Genomic DNA, 17,417 nt, shown 5'->3' with positions numbered 1-17,417 from the left:
TCCGACAATATGTTATTGAAAACAAGCAAAAGTATCCATCCACAGTGACGGGACAAGAGTACTTCAATCCAGATGTTCATGGTTATTTTATAGATTACAGGAAAGGACAATAAAGTAACTGACTCTAAATTGCATCAAGAAAAGTGAAATGAGAATGCAAACACATTTTGTCCAACCCCCAGTCAGTCATTGCCCTAATTTATTGTACCAAACTGGTTTCTTCAAAATATTTTGATGATTGTTATCCAGCTGGAACTTCAAATGTTTACATGGAAAATTTGAAAGCTTTCTGTTGACAATGTTTGACTCTTTACTGAGTGATGAAATGTTTAAATCTCATTTTTGTTTTCATGCGCACACTTTGGGATGTGCTGGTATTTTTCTATGATTTTCGATGTTAAAGACTTTTGCCTTCTTTGCATCACAACTTTGTTGTCCTTTTGGATGATTGTCATTTCCATTTGCGCGGCATATAAATTCAGGAGTGCACTTTAAAACTAAATGTGATAGCACCAATTTTACTTTTTTAACTTAAGTTTTCTGAAGTGCTATTGTCAACTTCAGCTTTCTAAAGTGCTATTGCAGGATTTCTGGAGAAACGACATTTCTTGTTCTGCTATTTGGAGCCAATATCGACAAGTTTTTTTCAACTTCCAACTCAAGAAATTGCAACATAATGTTGGCCATGAGTGAAAGAAACATGTTTCAAGATAACACCAACTTCCTTGAATGATTACTTCCTCCACTCAAGGTGGATGGAGGATATGTTTTCACCACTGTCTGTCTCAAAAGGATATCTCAAAAGGTTGTAGACGGATTCAAATTAAATTTGGTGGAGACGTTGGGTATATGATAAGGACGAATTGATTAGATGTTGATGAAAATCCAGATTCGAATCCGGATACGAAATTTTAAAGAGTAATTCGTCACCATTGAGAGACAGGGCCAAAACTATAGTGCATTCAGAAAGTATTCAAACCCCTTCACTTTTTCACATTTTGTTATGTTGCAGCCTGATGCTGAAATCGTTTAAATTCATTTTTTCCCTCATCAATCTACATTCAATACACCATAATGACAAATAGAAAACAGGATTTTAGAAAGTTTTGCAAATTTATTAAAAAGAAAAAACTGAAATATCACATTGACATAAGTATTCAGACCCTTTGCGATGACAATATAAATTTCGCTCAGGTGCCTCCCATTTCTCTTGATCATCTTTGAGATGTTTCTACACCTTGATTGGAGTCCACCTGTGGTAAATTTAATTGATTGGACATGATTTGGAAAGGCACACACCTGTCTATATGAGGTCTCACAGCTGAAAATGCATATCAGAGCAAAAACCAAGCCATGAGGTCGAAGGAACTGCCTGCAGAGCTCAGAGACAGGATTGTGTCGAGGCACAGATCTGGGGAAGCCTACAAAAAAATTCTGCTGCATTGAAGGTTCCCAAGAGTACAGTGGCCTCCATAATTCTTAAACGGAAGAAGTTTGGAACAACCAGGACTCTTCCTAGAGCTGGCCGCCCGGCCAAACTAAGCAATTGGGGGAGAAAGGCCTTGGTAAGAGAGGTGACCAAGAACCCGATGGTCACTCTGGCTGAGCTCCAGAGATCCTGTGTGGAGATGGGAGAAACTTCCAGAAGGACAACCATCACTGCAACACTCCACCGTTTGGAGCTTTATGGCAGAGTGGCCAGACGGAACCTTTCACTCTCCTCAGTAGTGCGGGAGCCCAGAAACATTTGTTTCACATCTCGAGTACAAAAGGTTTGAGGCCTGGAATATATGCATCTATGATAGGAGACCCCAAAAAGGCAATTCTTAAGTTCTGCAATTCTGCACAGCAACCAGGGGGCGCCACCAAAGACCCCTAAATGTGACTCTTAATTCACAATTTGAGTACATCTTTCAAACTTGTCTTAAAATGTTCTCTATAGGAGTGGAAATCAGAATTCCCAATTCTTAAGTTTTCAATTTGTGTATTAGGTCGCTTAAGAACGACCTAATTAATGCTAATTAACGCTAATTAGCATTTTTAATTCACAATTTGAGTACATCCATGAAACATATGGCAATGTATTCCTTAGGTCATCCTAAATCAAGATCAGTCATTCTTAAGTATCCATTTCATGTATTAACCCACTTAAGAATGCACACTGACAAAAAGGAGAAACATAGATTGTATACAAACACAATGTTTTATTTTTTTATAAACTACACAAAAATGTACTTAGTATGCATGAATTATGCTTCAAAATCAGATCATAGTAAGTCATGTAGTAAATTGGCGTCCTGGTTCTACCGCCCATCAACAATTAAATCTCAAATCTCGGAACAAAAAACAATTTTTAATGTTAATTTTATAAAAATTAATACCTAATGTCTAACTTTTACTCTATTAGCGATATTGCTGTTTTATCTCTGACTATCGCTTATAAACTATTTAACATGTTTAAGCTAATTACCCTGAACTAAAAACAAATTTTAATGTATGTAAAAACTCAACTAACTATATCAACGAAAAATTATTGAATTTATCTCAAACATCAACATGATTGTATATATGTTGTTTTATCCAACATTCCTAACATTATTTTGCTTAAAATTTCAAAAACATTACAAATTCCCTGTCAGGATGCTTTGGATATGTACCGTACTGAATATAATCGTATGAACAGGTTTGGTCGATTGTAAACCTACACATCACCATCATCACCATCTCCTTCAACGTCCTCTTCATCAGAAGATGACTGCGCTAGGACCTCATCATCGTCAGCATCAGCTAATTCTTCATCATCTGGAACGAGCGACTCCGGAAGTTGGTCTCCCTCAAACCAGATGGGTTTATATTGATCTCCCACTAGTTCCCATCCGTCATCCTCTGATGGGTGTTGCTGGATGATTGGCTGGTCAGCATTGGCCCACATTCTTGAAACAAGCGATACACGCTTTATGTGGGCAGCAACCTCTCTTTCGCATGGAGGAATACTACTGGCATCAGCTCCAATATGGCTGGAGTGCAGTATCTGTACTCTCAAGGGTTCTCTTCCTTTTGCCTGTCTTTACTTGCCGAGCACTAGTTGAGGTTGAAACTGCCATGACAGCAGATGCTTCACGTTCTTCATCAGGTGCTGGCACATTTTGGTACAGAATACCCATGGTATCGTGCAGCGAATTGGCTCCAGACATGGTTTGAGTCATCTCATCGAAATTGTCGAAGGCTAATCCGACTGGTTTACCTACGACTGTTCCTTTTGGACAAGCAAGCTTCTGTTCTTGAATGGATTCAGCTGTGGCAGTTTCAACTTCTTCCAATGTGTTGTAGCTTAAACAGTGACCAAACCTGTTCAGGACTTGAACCATTTTTTTACTGCCAGTGACCGACTTAACACTCATACCAAGAGCTACATGTTTTGCAGGTTTTGCGCGACCCCGTTGTACAATGAACAAGGCATCCTGACTAGACGAATTTGCGCGGCGCTTTACTGACTCTGTATATCGCTCTGGTTTTAGCCCTCCGTACAAAATATTGAAAAAATCTACTACAAGTTTTGGGGGTGACGAGTCCCCGTTTCTTAAATCCTCCAATGTCGGACATTCAGGAAGGTCGACCTTTTCAACCTTGAGCAACTGGTTGCGCAAAAGCAATGCTGCTTTGGCGATTGTTCTCTCATCAGTAGATGTGTAATCATATACAACACGAATTGCATCATCTGCGGTTTCTGCATTATATAAGATGTTTCCAAGCCTTTTCCCAAGTGAACTCTGTATCTTTATGCGCGCTTTGAAGTGACTCATCAATGTCCTAGAGAGGCTGAAGGCGCTTCCCCTGGGCGTTTCTGCGGATGCCGAACAAATATCAAGATAACGTTCATATACAGAATTAAGAAGTTCAGGTCTGTTGTCTATTATTACAGATTGCTCAATGTATGCAAAAATGTCCAACACACTGGTCTCAGAAGGCGTTTTTGTTTCACGTGTGTCCTTTTGGGAAACTCGATTGGCTGACAACAAATACCCACTTTTACATGAATGATGGTAGTGGGCCTCCTTGGCAATTAAATCCGTATCAACTACTTTTGGAATAACCTTACTGTCATTTAATGTCTTTGCTGCATTTTGGATCGATACACCGGCTTCAATGGTTTCACATCTTCCCAACAGTTCGACGCTTCCACCTTTGAGTCGTTTTATCTTTTTCTCACAGAATAGACAAACAGGTGGCAAAATCCCGGCAGATGATGTAGAAGGTGCCGACTCCTTGGATGGACGTAAATGTGGGGCATTGCTACGGTGAACATCACTGGCGGCTTTAACAGGCGGCGTTTGGGATGAGATGGCGGTAAAGTTCTTGTAACAAGAAACATGGTAACCATCCATTTCAGCAGGAGACGTAGGCAATCTCTGAACTACACCACAATAGACAGAGTCCTGGAAATGTTGCTTTTGCCGTCTATTAGCTGCTGCTGTTTCTACTGCTTCCCATTGCGTATCCTTGAAAGGTAGAACGTCTGGACGAGCTTTCTTGTCTGCACTGCGTTGGATGTGAAGAATACATCTGCGTTCCAATGATGAAACAGTAGGCTGGACAGTAGGCTGGACAGTAGGCTGGACAGTAGGCGTAGTATTGGTGGCCGATTCCATGGTTGCATGTTTCAAATCATTGTCTGAAAAATAAAATCACAGCGGGTGGTCAGTGAGCATGGCGAGTCAGTCAGTTTTGGTCAGTGAAATCCAAAAGAAGTTATTTCAAATTTTGAGGCAATAAGTCATTATTTTCTACTCAGCTGTGGTTCGAACCTGAAATCGGTATGCATACAGAACTTTGGATACCCTCATCTGCCTGGACATTTCCTGCGCGCCACCTAGGCCTAGGGCTACATAATTCTGTATCGGCCCCGAATGCTTATTAGGCCTACAGCATAGTATTGTTTGTTGGGTTAGGGTTAGGGTTGGGTTAGGGTTAGGGTTAGGGTTGGGTTAGGGTTAGGGTTAGGGTTAGGGTTACCATGTTTCTTGTTACAAGAACTTTACCGCCATCTCATCCCAAACGCCACCTGTTAAAGCCGCCAGTGATGTTCACCATAGCAATGCCCCACATTTATGTCCATCCAAGGAGTCGTCACCTTCTACAACCTCTGCCGGGGTTTTGCCACCTAACCCCAAACCCTAACCCTATTTGTTGACTTACCTAAGCAGTGATCTAGGCATTGCAGGCAACATCAGACATTCTGCAGCCGATTCAGAGAATCTATGGAGGGAAAGAGCAGGAGATTCCCCATGATTAGGTCCTATGATAAACCGACAACTCCCTCTACAGGGTGTCCCAGAAAGTTCGTCCCTCAAGATAGTGTCACAAACCTGGATTGATAATGTGTTAATATTTCCCTTTAAGTCACTGGTTATTATTCCCCAAACAATGTTGTATATTGGTCCCAGTTATTCACTGCAGGACAGTCATTTCTGTAGAGAGGCACTTCCTGTTTAGGGTGTAATTGGCTCAAGTTAGGGAAGAAGCCTCCCCATTGGCTGGGAGGCCAAAACTCCTTCCTTAACCAAAACTGAACACCCTCGATCCGGCCAGCCAGACAGGTGTGTGCATGCTCAGCACTGGTGTGGGTGTCTACTTGGGGCCTGCCCTCAGGTCAGCACTCCAGCCCCTCCCTTGCATATAAGGGAGGGCCAGCCAGGGAGTGGAGGGGGGATAGCAGCCAGTGACAACCCAAATTCCGTTACAATACTGACTGCATTCTTAAGTGGGTTGATGCATGAAATGGACACATAAGAATTGCTGTTCTTGATTCACGATGATCTACTGAACAGTTTGGGACCAATTTGAAAGATGTACTCAAATTGTGAATTAACACTCACCTTGCCAGGGACGGGGTCAATGAGTACATTTTGCGTTCTTAAGTGGGTTAATACATGAAATGGATACTTAAGAATGACTGATCTTGATTTAGGATGACCTAAGGAATACATTGCCATATGTTTCATGGATGTACTCAAATTGTGAATTAAAAATGCTAATTAGCGTTAATTAGCATTAATTAGGTCGTTCTTAAGCGACCTAATACACAAATTGAAAACTTAAGAATTGGGAATTCTGATTTCCACTCCTATAGAGAACATTTTAAGACAAGTTTGAAAGATGTACTCAAATTGTGAATTAAGAGTCACATTTAGGGGTCTTTGGTGGCGCCCCCTGGTTGCTGTGCAGAATTGCAGAACTTAAGAATTGCCTTTTTGGGGTCTCCTATCATAGATGCATATATTCCAGGCCTCAAACCTTTTGTACTCGAGATGTGAAACAAATGTTTCTGGGCTCCCGCACTACAGTGAAAGACACATGAAAGCCCACAGCATCTTGTTTCTCACAGTGTGAGAGTCCTTTATGTGCTTTTTTGCAAACTCCAAGCGGGCTCCAAGCGGGCTTTCAAGCGGGCACTTTTGGAACTTTTGGAACAAAGTTAGAGCTATTTGGTCATAGTACCAGAAGACATGTTTGGCGAAAACCAAAGACAGCATTTGACCACAAGAACCTGATACCAACTGTAAAGCATGGTGGTGGAAATATTATGGTTTGGGGCAGCTTTGCTGCATCAGGGCATGGGCAGCTCACCATCATAGAATCCACTATGAATTCTTCATTGTACCAGAGGGTGCTTGAGGATAATGTGAGGCCATCTGTCGGAAGGTTGAAGCTCAACCGAAGGTGGACCATGCAACATGACAATGACCCTATACATACCAGTAAATCCACCAAGGAATGGCTGAAAAGAAAGAAATGGAGGGTTCTGGAATGGCCAAGTCAAAGCCCGGATCTAAATCCCATCGAGATGTTGTGGGCGGATTTAAAACGAGCTGTGCATGCAAGAAACCCCTCAAACATCGCACAGCTGAAAGAATTCTGCATGGAGAAGTGGGCAAAAATTTCTCCCAGTCGATGTCAGAGACAGGTAGACAGTTATAAGAAACGCCTACTTGAGGTTGTTTCTGCCAAAGGGGGCAATACCACCTATTAGATCCAAGGGTGTACTTACTTTTTCCACATGCGAAATTTGCATTTATGTTTATTTAAATTATACAATGGACTACAAAATGTAAATGTTACATGATATTTGTTATATTATATCACCTTTATCTATCAATATTGTTGAATAGAAGATCAAATCGCTGTATGTTGAAATATGTTGAAAAAGTCAAAACTTTACATGGGGTGTACTTACTTTTTCACGTGACTGTAGCATGATATTTCCAAAAGTTGTGGATGGATTGTGACAAAACTTATTTGACGAGTTGGGTAGGTGATAAAAACAAGCCGATTCGATTTTGATTAATAGTCCATGGGCCAGACCAGATATCGGTACCACCCGAGGTGGCAAAAGTTCCATGGTGCCAATTTATTTGTTACACCCATATAAGTAAAATAATATGTGATAGCAATTCCAAATGGGTAGCTTTTTCATTTTTCTTGCAGGAAAGCTGTTTTTGCATTAATCGCGATACCGCAACTCCGCGCTGTTGTTACTAGTATCATCTTCCAAATCATTTTTTTAGCTGAATAGACAATGTAACATGCTTAAATATCTTAGCAAATCTCAGATACATGACGGCAGGAGGGACAAAGGGGTTCAGCTTGAAACCAGGGGCTGTGAGCAAGTACTACCTGACAGCTGAGTACAGGACCATGTATCTGAGAGCACTGAGGGACATGATAGGTCAGGGCAGTTCCAAACTGTCTCATCCAGATATACATGCTCCAAGGATCAGGAAAGACGAAACTGCTGTCAAGTCCCTCATAGATCTCATGGAAAACAACTGGCTGAATCCAATGTTCCCTGACAACACTGACCTGATTGGTCTGTCCACTGGCACCATGGCTCCACCCGACGTGGCCAGGGACCTTCTGAAGGCGCTTGAAATAGGAGAAGAAGCGTACCAGACATTCAAGAAGACAAGGTTAGATGAGGATCAACCATCTGTCAAATTCCACGACAAGATGTCCAAGCAAAGCCTGAAGACATTCGCCAATGTCACCACAAAGACATCCCGTGGAAAGAAAGCACAAGATGTTGTTCTGAAGGCAGATCGAAAACTGTTCAGCCATATGATCCTTGTCGCTGAGAGCAGAAAGGTGAACATGAAGGATGTCCTGGCCCACCCACTAGGTCCGTTACCGTGGGCACTGGCAAATGCTGATGGATCCCTACGAAAGACGAACAAGGCCGCAGTTGCCAGGGAGCTTGAGAAGAATGTATCTCCTGCAGACACTATCCCAACACCTTCGACGTGCATCATTGATGGGATGAGTCTGGTGCAAAAGATTAATGGAAACAACAAAACCTTTGCACAGCTAGCAGAGGTGGCCTTGTCTAGGGTCCTGCATGAGTGTGGACAGAGTCAGAGGGTTGACATGGTATTTGATGTTTACCGCCAGCCTTCGATCAAAGATGCTGAAAGGCTCAACCGTGGTGCAAGCACAGCCCTTCAGTACAAGAGCCTTGCAGGGGGGCACAACATCCAGCAATGGAGAAAGTTCCTGTGTAGCGCCTGCAACAAGACCAGCCTCATCAAGTTCCTGGTGGAGCAGTGGAAACTCCCAAGGTTCCAAGAGATGCTGCATGACAAGGAACTGTATGTGACTTGTGAGGAAACATGCTACAAGATAACAGAAAATGAATGGGTGGAAGTGTCAGAGCTGCAGTCGACACAAGAAGAAGCGGATACCCGTCTGCTCCTGCATGCATTGCATGCTGCAAATGCTGGCTCAAAGGCAGTCGTAGTCACAGCTGAGGACACTGATGTCATGGTGCTCTGTGTAGCCTTCCAGAAGGAGATCCCCTGCCCCCTCTACCAGAAATGTGGCACACAGAACCGCACACGGTTTGTCGACATCAGCAAACTGGCAACCTCAATTGGAGACAGCATGTGTGACAGCCTGGTTGGGCTACACGCCTTTACAGGGTGTGACACTGTGAGCGCATTCGCTGGCCGTGGGAAGCTGATAGCACTGAAGCTGGTGAGGAACGACAGTAACTACCAGGAGACGTTTAGACAGCTTGGTCAGTCATGGGATGTCAACCCAGAACTATTTGAGAAGGTACAGCAGTTCATCTGTCGCATGTATAGTGCAGCTGCTAGGACTGGTGAGGTCAACGAACTGCGCTACCAGCTCTTCTGCGCAAAGAGGGGAGGAGTCGAGTCCAGCCAGTTGCCACCATGTAGAGACTGTCTCTTCATGCACGTCCTACGAGCCAACTACCAGGCAGCAATATGGAAGTGCTGTCTGCAGGCTCGCCCAGCGGTGCCAAACCCTACCGAGCATGGATGGACAGTGGATGAAGATGGCAAGCTCGCCATCCACTGGATGCGTTCACCACCAGCACCAGATGTGGTCTTGGAACTCTTAGCTTGCAAGTGTGTGCGTTCCTGCAAATTGCCAAAATGCACATGCCTGACCAATGGACTGTCATGCACAGACATGTGCAAGCTACAAACCTGCAGTAACCAGAAACAACAGGAAGATGAAGAATCCTTCGAACTCGGAGACTCCGATGAAGACGAGCAGTTCGATGACTGACTATGATATCGCTAGTTTGGTACATTGACATACTCAGTATTATTCTGAAGAGCACAGGACGTGCTTTCCCTGGAAACACCCTCAGAATACATGTAGACATGTAGACATTTTGATAATGTGTTGTGTCATTTCATCTTTATGTGAAGCACTACCTGACCATACCGGGTACATAGCCTACAGTCTGTTAGTTCTGTTAGTATGTGATTTCCAACCATTTTGTATAACATTTGAGTACTAGTACTGTTTATAGCTATTGTGGCATACATGTACTTGAGATGGGCTCAGCAGATGAGCTCAGTACAGCCTCTGGACTTTCTTTCCCTTGATTCAGAAAACCGTTTGATTAATATGTGTTGTGACCTTTTCATGTTGTGACATGTTTATGTGACAATTTCCATAACAATCACGTACGTGTATTATAGTAGCTGTTGTATTCCAAAATTACACTATGTGAAGATTGTATGTTTAAAATAAGACATAAAGCGATAATTTTGGGATCTACGTTGTCTCAGTACTTTCTGATTAATATGCCCAATTAGTCCATGGGCCCGTACCCAAAATTTCACACATGGACTAAATCAATCCGAACCGTCGAACGCCTTTTCACAGGGTGCGGGTATAAAATAGCTGATAACTACCACTAAGCTACCAGTCCAGAATTGCTATCACATCAGCATGTATCCCACATACATGCACCTTTCCAAAAATCATTACTAGAACTTGCCACCTCGGGTGGTACCAATTAGTGAAATTTCGGGTCCGGGCCCATGGACTATAATGTCCGGATGCAGATCCCACCCAGCAGTGGGATACAAAATGTAAACTTTTCAGCCTGGTGGAGGTATGCACTCTACTGAGTGCCGTTCCAGTTTTTCATTGCAAACAAAAACATAATTCTCACCACCATGTTCAAAGGTGTATACCGCAATATAAACGAGATTATGAGTTTTGCAAGCCTAAATCGCATTCATTTTAAGTTTCAAGATGCATTCGATACCAATGATCAGGGACAGATGTGAGAGGAGCTGATTAATTATAAAATCAGCCTGATTTCTCAATGCAGAGATGTGAACTGGAACTGTGGCTAGCACTGCGGTAAATGAGACTAACTTCTGAAAATTATCATTGTTTCTTGTGAGATTGCATTCCAGGATGTTTACTTAAGTACATGAGCACAGTATGAGTGGAACAAAAGGACAGGAACTGCTTATTGGCATGGATATGGCTGAAATATCGCTGTACAGTATGTAATCACTCGTGCAGCTTGGTGGTGGAGTGGGTAAAGCCAAGTAAGGAGCCAAGAAAACAGTTTACATTGCCCTCCTCTTCTAAAACTCAACGGAAGATTGATGTATTCCTGCCCTACATTAATTATTGCCTTTGATGCAATTCCGACTTATTGTAAGTGCCCCATTCTCTGCCATTAGGTTTACGAGGCTCTACCACCATGTAGTTATTTGTACAAAATGTTGAGATGAAAAACAGGAAAGTTATTTCTATTAACCGGGAAAATATTCCATCCTTACACAGACCTATGTAAAAAGTGCCAAATCAGAAAAAAACATAGACAGGCTTAAAAAATAATTCCAATGTTTTTCATTTTAGAGAAAATGGCCCAAGATGGTTCTAAAGATATAATGTTTTTTCCCATGACAATTAAGAAGAGGAAGAAAATGGATAATAATAAAAAAGAGCGTTCGGGTCTCATGAGCACATTCTTTGCCAAGACGCCGCAATTATTGGGCAAAATGAGTGAGGGACTCCGAAGCGTCCTGCTTCCTGGAGGCGAGCTGGTAGCGCGTGTGAATAACATTCGTCGGCTTCACATCGTCGGTGATGTCGGGATGCCCTTGCAGGTAGCTGGTCAGGAGACTGAGCCAGTGCTTGAGCTGGCTCGGAGCTTCCGCAGTTTGTGGGTCCGCACCAAACGTGGGCAGCTGTAAAAGCTTGTGGGTCATGTTGATCTTGGATGATGGCAATAGCTCGATTCAGATTAAGTGTTGTAAAATAATCAGATCTACAACAGGTCGCAGAAGGTGAGTTTAATCTGAATCGAACACCAGCAATATCTGAAAGAGAATTAGCAATCATAGGATCAATATATGTCAAGCATATAAGCAATAAGAGTATCATAGTCAAGCACGCAAGCAAGCTGCATGAAAAGTGGTTCCCTTACCATTCTAAGCATACACGTGGATAAAGCATGATAAATGTCTCAGGACTGCGCTTCGCGACTCGGGGCTAAGTTCTTATAATAGCCACATAGTGGAGAGAAGCGGTAATGGCGCCTGGGTCGCAACTTGGATACATTTTCATCACATTTCTCCCTGGGTTTAAAACTTCGCTAGCAAGCCGGTGAGCATCAAGCATATAACTACAGTTCGCAGCTGAGTACATAAGAGTTACATCACGACCAGCCAAAACGATCAGGGTGGTGAATCTCTCGTCCCGTGCGCATGCGGTACACGTCGGGGCCCTCGGTAACAGCATCTTGATCGACTCCATCAGGAGTACTCTCAGTCGTCGGTGATGGGGGTGGTGCAATTATCTCTGGCGGCTCGGGCGAGGGAAGGGGTAGACGCGAGGGCGAATTCCCTAACACCGGGTTCCCTGAGTAGAGCTCGGTCCCAACGGGATCCCCACAGGGTGCGAGTTGACGGACCGACACAGTGGACTCGCGTCCATCGGGCAGTTGGACTCGAGCATGATCAGGATTAGTTTGAAGGATCTGAACCTTGTCAACAAGTGGGTCATATTTGCTCGCGCGCACCGCCCGTTTGAGAAAGGCCGGACCGGGCTGAGCGAGCCACCCAGGCAGAGGGCGGACAGATCCCGTGCGACGCTGGTAACAAAATAAACGATCGTGCGGAATTTCATTTGTAGCCATGCACAGGAGCGAGCGGATTGAATGAAGGGCCCCATGCACCATACCAGTCCATTGGTCCGGTCACAGGCCATGAGACTTGAGGCCCAAAGAGATGGCCCTCCATATAGTGCCATTAAAGCACTCCACGCAACCATTAGCGAGAGGGCTGTACGGCGTGGTGTAGCTAGATGCAATATTACGCTGCAACAGAAAGGCCCGCACCTCCTGTGACAAGAGCACCGCTCCTCGGTTGGTATGCACATACCCCGGATTCCCAAACATCGAAAACAGGTATTGCAGACATCGGATAACCGTAGCCGCAGACATATCGCTGTATGAGAAGGCAAAAGAGAATCTAGAGTATTTGTCCACAATGGTGAGGAGGTAACGAGATGCCCCGGAGGCAGGTAGCGGCCCTTTGAAGTCCATCACCAATCAGTCCCAGGGCTTAGTAGCCTGAATCAGCGTCCCCATGTCGGGTTCATAGAAGCGGGGTTTGAGTTCGCCGCAAACAGGACAAGAGCGACATAAATGACGAACGTCCTCGACAGAGTAGGGCAAATTGCGGCTTCGCACAAAATGAACCAGACGGGTCACCCCAGGGTGACACAAGGTATCATGGAGAATGCATAAATCATCGGAGGAGTTTAAACTCGCAGAAACACCTGGTCTGGATAAAGCGTCTGCTGCGTGATTCTCCCGCCCAGGGTGATACTTGATACCAAAGCTATAATCGGCAAGCTCAATGCACCAGCGAGTGATTTTCTCGTTTTTAATGCGCTGGGCATGTCTTGTGTCATACAAGAAAGCTACACTTTTCTGATCGGTAATGACATCGAAGCGTTTACCCAGCAAATGGGGTCTCCAACGACGTATCGCCTCAACTATTGCATACGCTTCCTTCTCCACAGAAGAATGACGTTTCTCAGCGGAGGATAACGTCCTTGAGAAGAACGCCACAGGCTTCCCCCCTTGAGAGAGAGTAGCAGCAATGGCGTGATCCGACGCGTCACTCTCAAGGACAAAGGGAGCGTTATCGTCAATAGAAGACACAGCAACGCCCGCTATGTTCGACTTCAGAGCCTGGAAGGCGACCTTGGCAGTGGGAGGGAGAGGGAACGTGTTACAATCAATGAGGGGACGAAGCTTCTCGGAGTAACTTTCGACCCACTTTGAACAATGTGCAAACAGCCGGAGGACACTCTTCAAAGAAGCACGATCATGCGGCGGCGCCATGTCGAGCAAAGGGTGGAGACGTTCCTTGTCAGGTGTTATGGTTCCCTGGGTCACAGTGTACCCCAGGAGATCAATCGTCATAGAGGAGTAGCGACATTTGTCCTCAATAAACGTCAGACTATACTTTCTCGCCACCTGGAGGAAGCGTTTCAAATTGGTGTCATGGTGAGCCTGGTCATAGCCGCAGACCGTTAGGTTATCCAAATACACAAAAACGTCTGTTAATTGTTCTTTTGCAACGATGTCGTCCATAGCTCTCTGGAAGCACGAGACCCCATTCGTTATTCCGAAAGGAAGACGCGTAAACTGATACAACCTCTGTCCGGATTCAAAAGCTGTATAAATTTTGTCGTCTGCCGCTATAGGGATTTGATGATACGCGCACCGGAGATCGAGAGTGCTGTACACGCCATATTGGGCGACCTGTCGAACCAGAGAATCCAATCCTGGTAGCGGCTCGGCATCCAGAAGCGTAAATCTGTTAATGGTTTGCAAATAATCGATTACCATGCACTTGCGATGATTTTCAGATCGCATGACCAAAACTTGTGCACACCAAGGAGAACGGCTGGGCTCGATAATGCCTTCGCGGAGGAGTTTGCTCGTCTCCTCAGAAATGAATTGAGTATCAGCCCGGGAGTCGCGCCGGGATTTGATCGCAATTGGGGCGCAATCCGAAGTCAGGTTCGGAAACAAAGTCATCGGTTCAATAGACATTCCTGCCAGGGCGCATACCGAGAGCGTGTCATCTCCCCCAAAGGTCATTTCTAAGCGACCGTGGCGCTCGAGAAAATCGTGCCCTAATAGAACTTCGGCACATAAGGTGGGCAGTACCATTAGGCGAACATCAGTGTACATTTTACCATTAATAACTAACTTAACACGACATTCACCCCTTGTCCGCATCCATAAAGCTTGCGATGCCATGTAGATTCTGCGCGATCCTCCGAGGATAGGCCACCCGTGACGGTGGACGAGACCCATATTGACGTAACTCTCGGTCGATCCCGTGTCGACCAAAGCTCCAGCTGTGGTCCCTTCGATCAGGACTGGAACGACGACTCTGGTCAGCCCCTGAGGTTCGGGCTGCACCGGAATGGCCTGGGGTGATGCGCGTGCCATGCGCGTCGAGTTGATGCCAGCCAATGTTGGTCGGGAGTGCTGCGCGCGCCCCGATCGGTATACTTTGGCAAAGTGATCCTTCCGGCCACAAGAATGACAAGAAACTTCACGCGCCGGGCAAGCAGCACGGAGATGATTTATATTTCCGCAGAAGAAGCACTTAGCGTTGCTCCCGGCCAAGGTAGTCGCGGCGAGGCTCGTACCTTTGGCTCCGAGTGCCTCAGCCGCTTCGGGCTGTGTGTCGGGAGCAGCGACATCCGTAGCAGCTTCGGTCTCCGAGCGCCGCTCTTCAGTGTGCCCCGCTGTAATGTAAGGCCGTCCATACACCTCAGATTGTGCCTGAGCTTCAAAAAGCACAATAGCTTGATCGAGGACCTGTTTCAGCGTCAGGTTAGGTTCTTCCAGCAGACGTCGCCGGATGCTCATAGAGTAAAGTCCAGAAATGAAAGCGTCTCGCATTAAATCATCACACATTTGCTCGTGGGTTCGGGTCTCATGAGCACATTCTTTGCCAAGACGCCGCAATTCTTGGGCAAAATGAGTGAGGGACTCCGAAGCGTCCTGCTTCCTGGAGGCGAGCTGATACTGCATGTGAATAACATTCCGCGGCTTGATTTTGATGGCGCGCAGTTCAGTCACGGCATCATCGAATGTCGCACAATGAGATATGTCGTCGTGGACGACGTGGGTCACATGGGAGTTCAGCACTGTGCGCTTCACATCGTTGTTGATGTCGGGATGCCCTTGCAGGTAGCTGGTCAGCAGACTGAGCCAGTGCTTGAGCTGGCTCGGAGCTTCCGCAGTTTGTGGATCCGCACCAAACGTGGGCAGCTGTAAAAGTTTGTGGGTCATGTTGATCTTGGATGATGGTAATAGCTCGATTCAGATTAAGTGTTGTAAAATAATCAGGTCTACAACAGGTCTCAGAAGGTGAGTTTAATCTGAATCAAACACGAGCAATATCTGAAAGAGAATTAGCAATCATAGGATCAATATATGCCAAGCATATAAGCAATAAGAGTATCAGATAAGCACGCAAGCAAGCTGCATGAAAAGTGGTTCCCTTACCATTCTAAGCATACACGTGGATAAAGCATGATAAATGTCTCAGGACTGCGCTTCGCGACTCGGGGCTAAGTTCCTATAATAGCCACGTAGGGGAGAGAAGCGGTAATGGCGTCTGGGTCGCAACTTGGTTACATTTTCATACTACTACTACTACTACTACTACTACTACTACTACTACTGTTATTCCTACTACTATGCCATTTTGCTGCTCCTCGAGCTGGGCTACTTTTCCACATTGCTCCTCATCCTCCTCCGTTTTCGTTTGTATTTTTGTTTTGTTTTGGTCATCTGAACCGAGTTGGTTCATTTTCTTGTTTTTTTGACGTTCCGTTTGATTTAATTAGTAATTTTGGTTTCAGGCCTAGCGTGCGGCCGCGCCCGTGTGGAACTAGTTATGCCTTATTGCGGCGTTATCGTTAAAGTACTTAGTGATCCTTTTTTGCTCTGGTTTAATCATCGTCTGCTGTGCTGAATTTGCACACTGTGGGAGCGGGTGTGTGAGTGAGCGTTATTTGATTAATAACGTGCTTTTGTTGCCTTGGTTCTAAGAGGGACAATTAATTATTTTTGAATCATGCCGATGCATAATGAATTGGCTGATGTTGCTGCGACCACTTCTGGTGCAGGTGTGGGGAAAACAGCACACCCGTTTCAGTCTTTGACAAGGAAACATGATGAGTTTGGCCATTGTGGTTGGTTCATCAGTAATCGTTTCAGCCTCTAATATGTACGGAAGAGCTGTGTTCTTCCTTAAATCCGAGGATGCAGTGAATAAGGTGATAGAGAAAGGCGTTGTTGTAGGAGGGCTGTTTGTCCAAGTAGAACCACTTTCGAGCCTTGGAACACCAATCATACTCTCTAACATGCCTCCCTTTATTGCTGATCATGTGGCTGTGCCATTCTTGGAGCGATTGGGGGTGCTAAGATCACACATTAGGCCTGTGCCTCTCAGATGTCGTGAGCCTGCACTACGTCATATCTTGTCTTTTAAAAGACAAGTTTCCATTGAACTGTACAATGACACGGAGTTGGAGGGATCCTTTGTCATTCCGTTTGAAGGCAAGAATTATAAGGTATTTTATCTATCTATAATTCCAGTAATCTCTGTCTGTACGTTTGTCTGTGACCGCTGTTTCTCGACAACCACGGGTCCGATATACTTTTAACTTGCCAGGTATATTGCTGGGGACCCGAGGATGTGCCTTTTCAAGGTTTCATATTAATCGGACAATTACTTACCGAGCTATGTCCAAAAAACGATTCAACCAATCAGAGAGCAGCGAACGATCGCGTGTGCCGAACGTGGCGGGCACACTCTGCCTCGGATGGCACATTTGAGAGCGTATTCATTTATTTCACGTTTGCAAACTATGTTGGCGTTAAACTATGTTTTACAACTAATAAAAACGAATTTGCGTTTCATTCGCTTTCCTGCGCGTTTGTGCACGCGATGGCGATTTCTTTACCAAACTCCGGAAGCCGTTCGCTTTGGACCAAACCATTGCATGTAAATAGAGGGGGGGGGATTGTCACCACT

At 45.0% G+C, this 17,417-nt stretch overlaps 1 protein-coding gene across 1 annotated transcript in view; it reads right to left on the bottom strand.

The window, feature by feature from the left end:
• Nucleotides 1-2,185: 2,185 nt before the first annotated feature.
• LOC144892646 (uncharacterized) overlaps nt 2,186-17,417 on the bottom strand; it is a 52,993-nt gene continuing 37,761 nt past the window's right edge. The window contains exons 2-3 of the mRNA XM_078780397.1: nt 5,197-5,256; nt 2,186-4,672 (exon numbers count right to left, since the gene is read on the bottom strand). Coding sequence (XP_078636523.1) covers nt 3,003-4,649 — 1,647 coding nt within the window. The 5' untranslated portion in view covers nt 4,650-4,672; nt 5,197-5,256 and the 3' untranslated portion in view covers nt 2,186-3,002. The remainder of the gene's footprint in view (nt 4,673-5,196; nt 5,257-17,417) is intronic.

Source organism: Myxine glutinosa, chromosome 1 (genome assembly GCF_964187855.1).
Source record: "Myxine glutinosa chromosome 1, kmMyxGlut1.1, whole genome shotgun sequence".
NCBI classification, from domain to species: domain Eukaryota; kingdom Metazoa; phylum Chordata; class Myxini; order Myxiniformes; family Myxinidae; genus Myxine; species Myxine glutinosa.
This window is presented reverse-complemented; position numbering and strand designations above follow the sequence as displayed.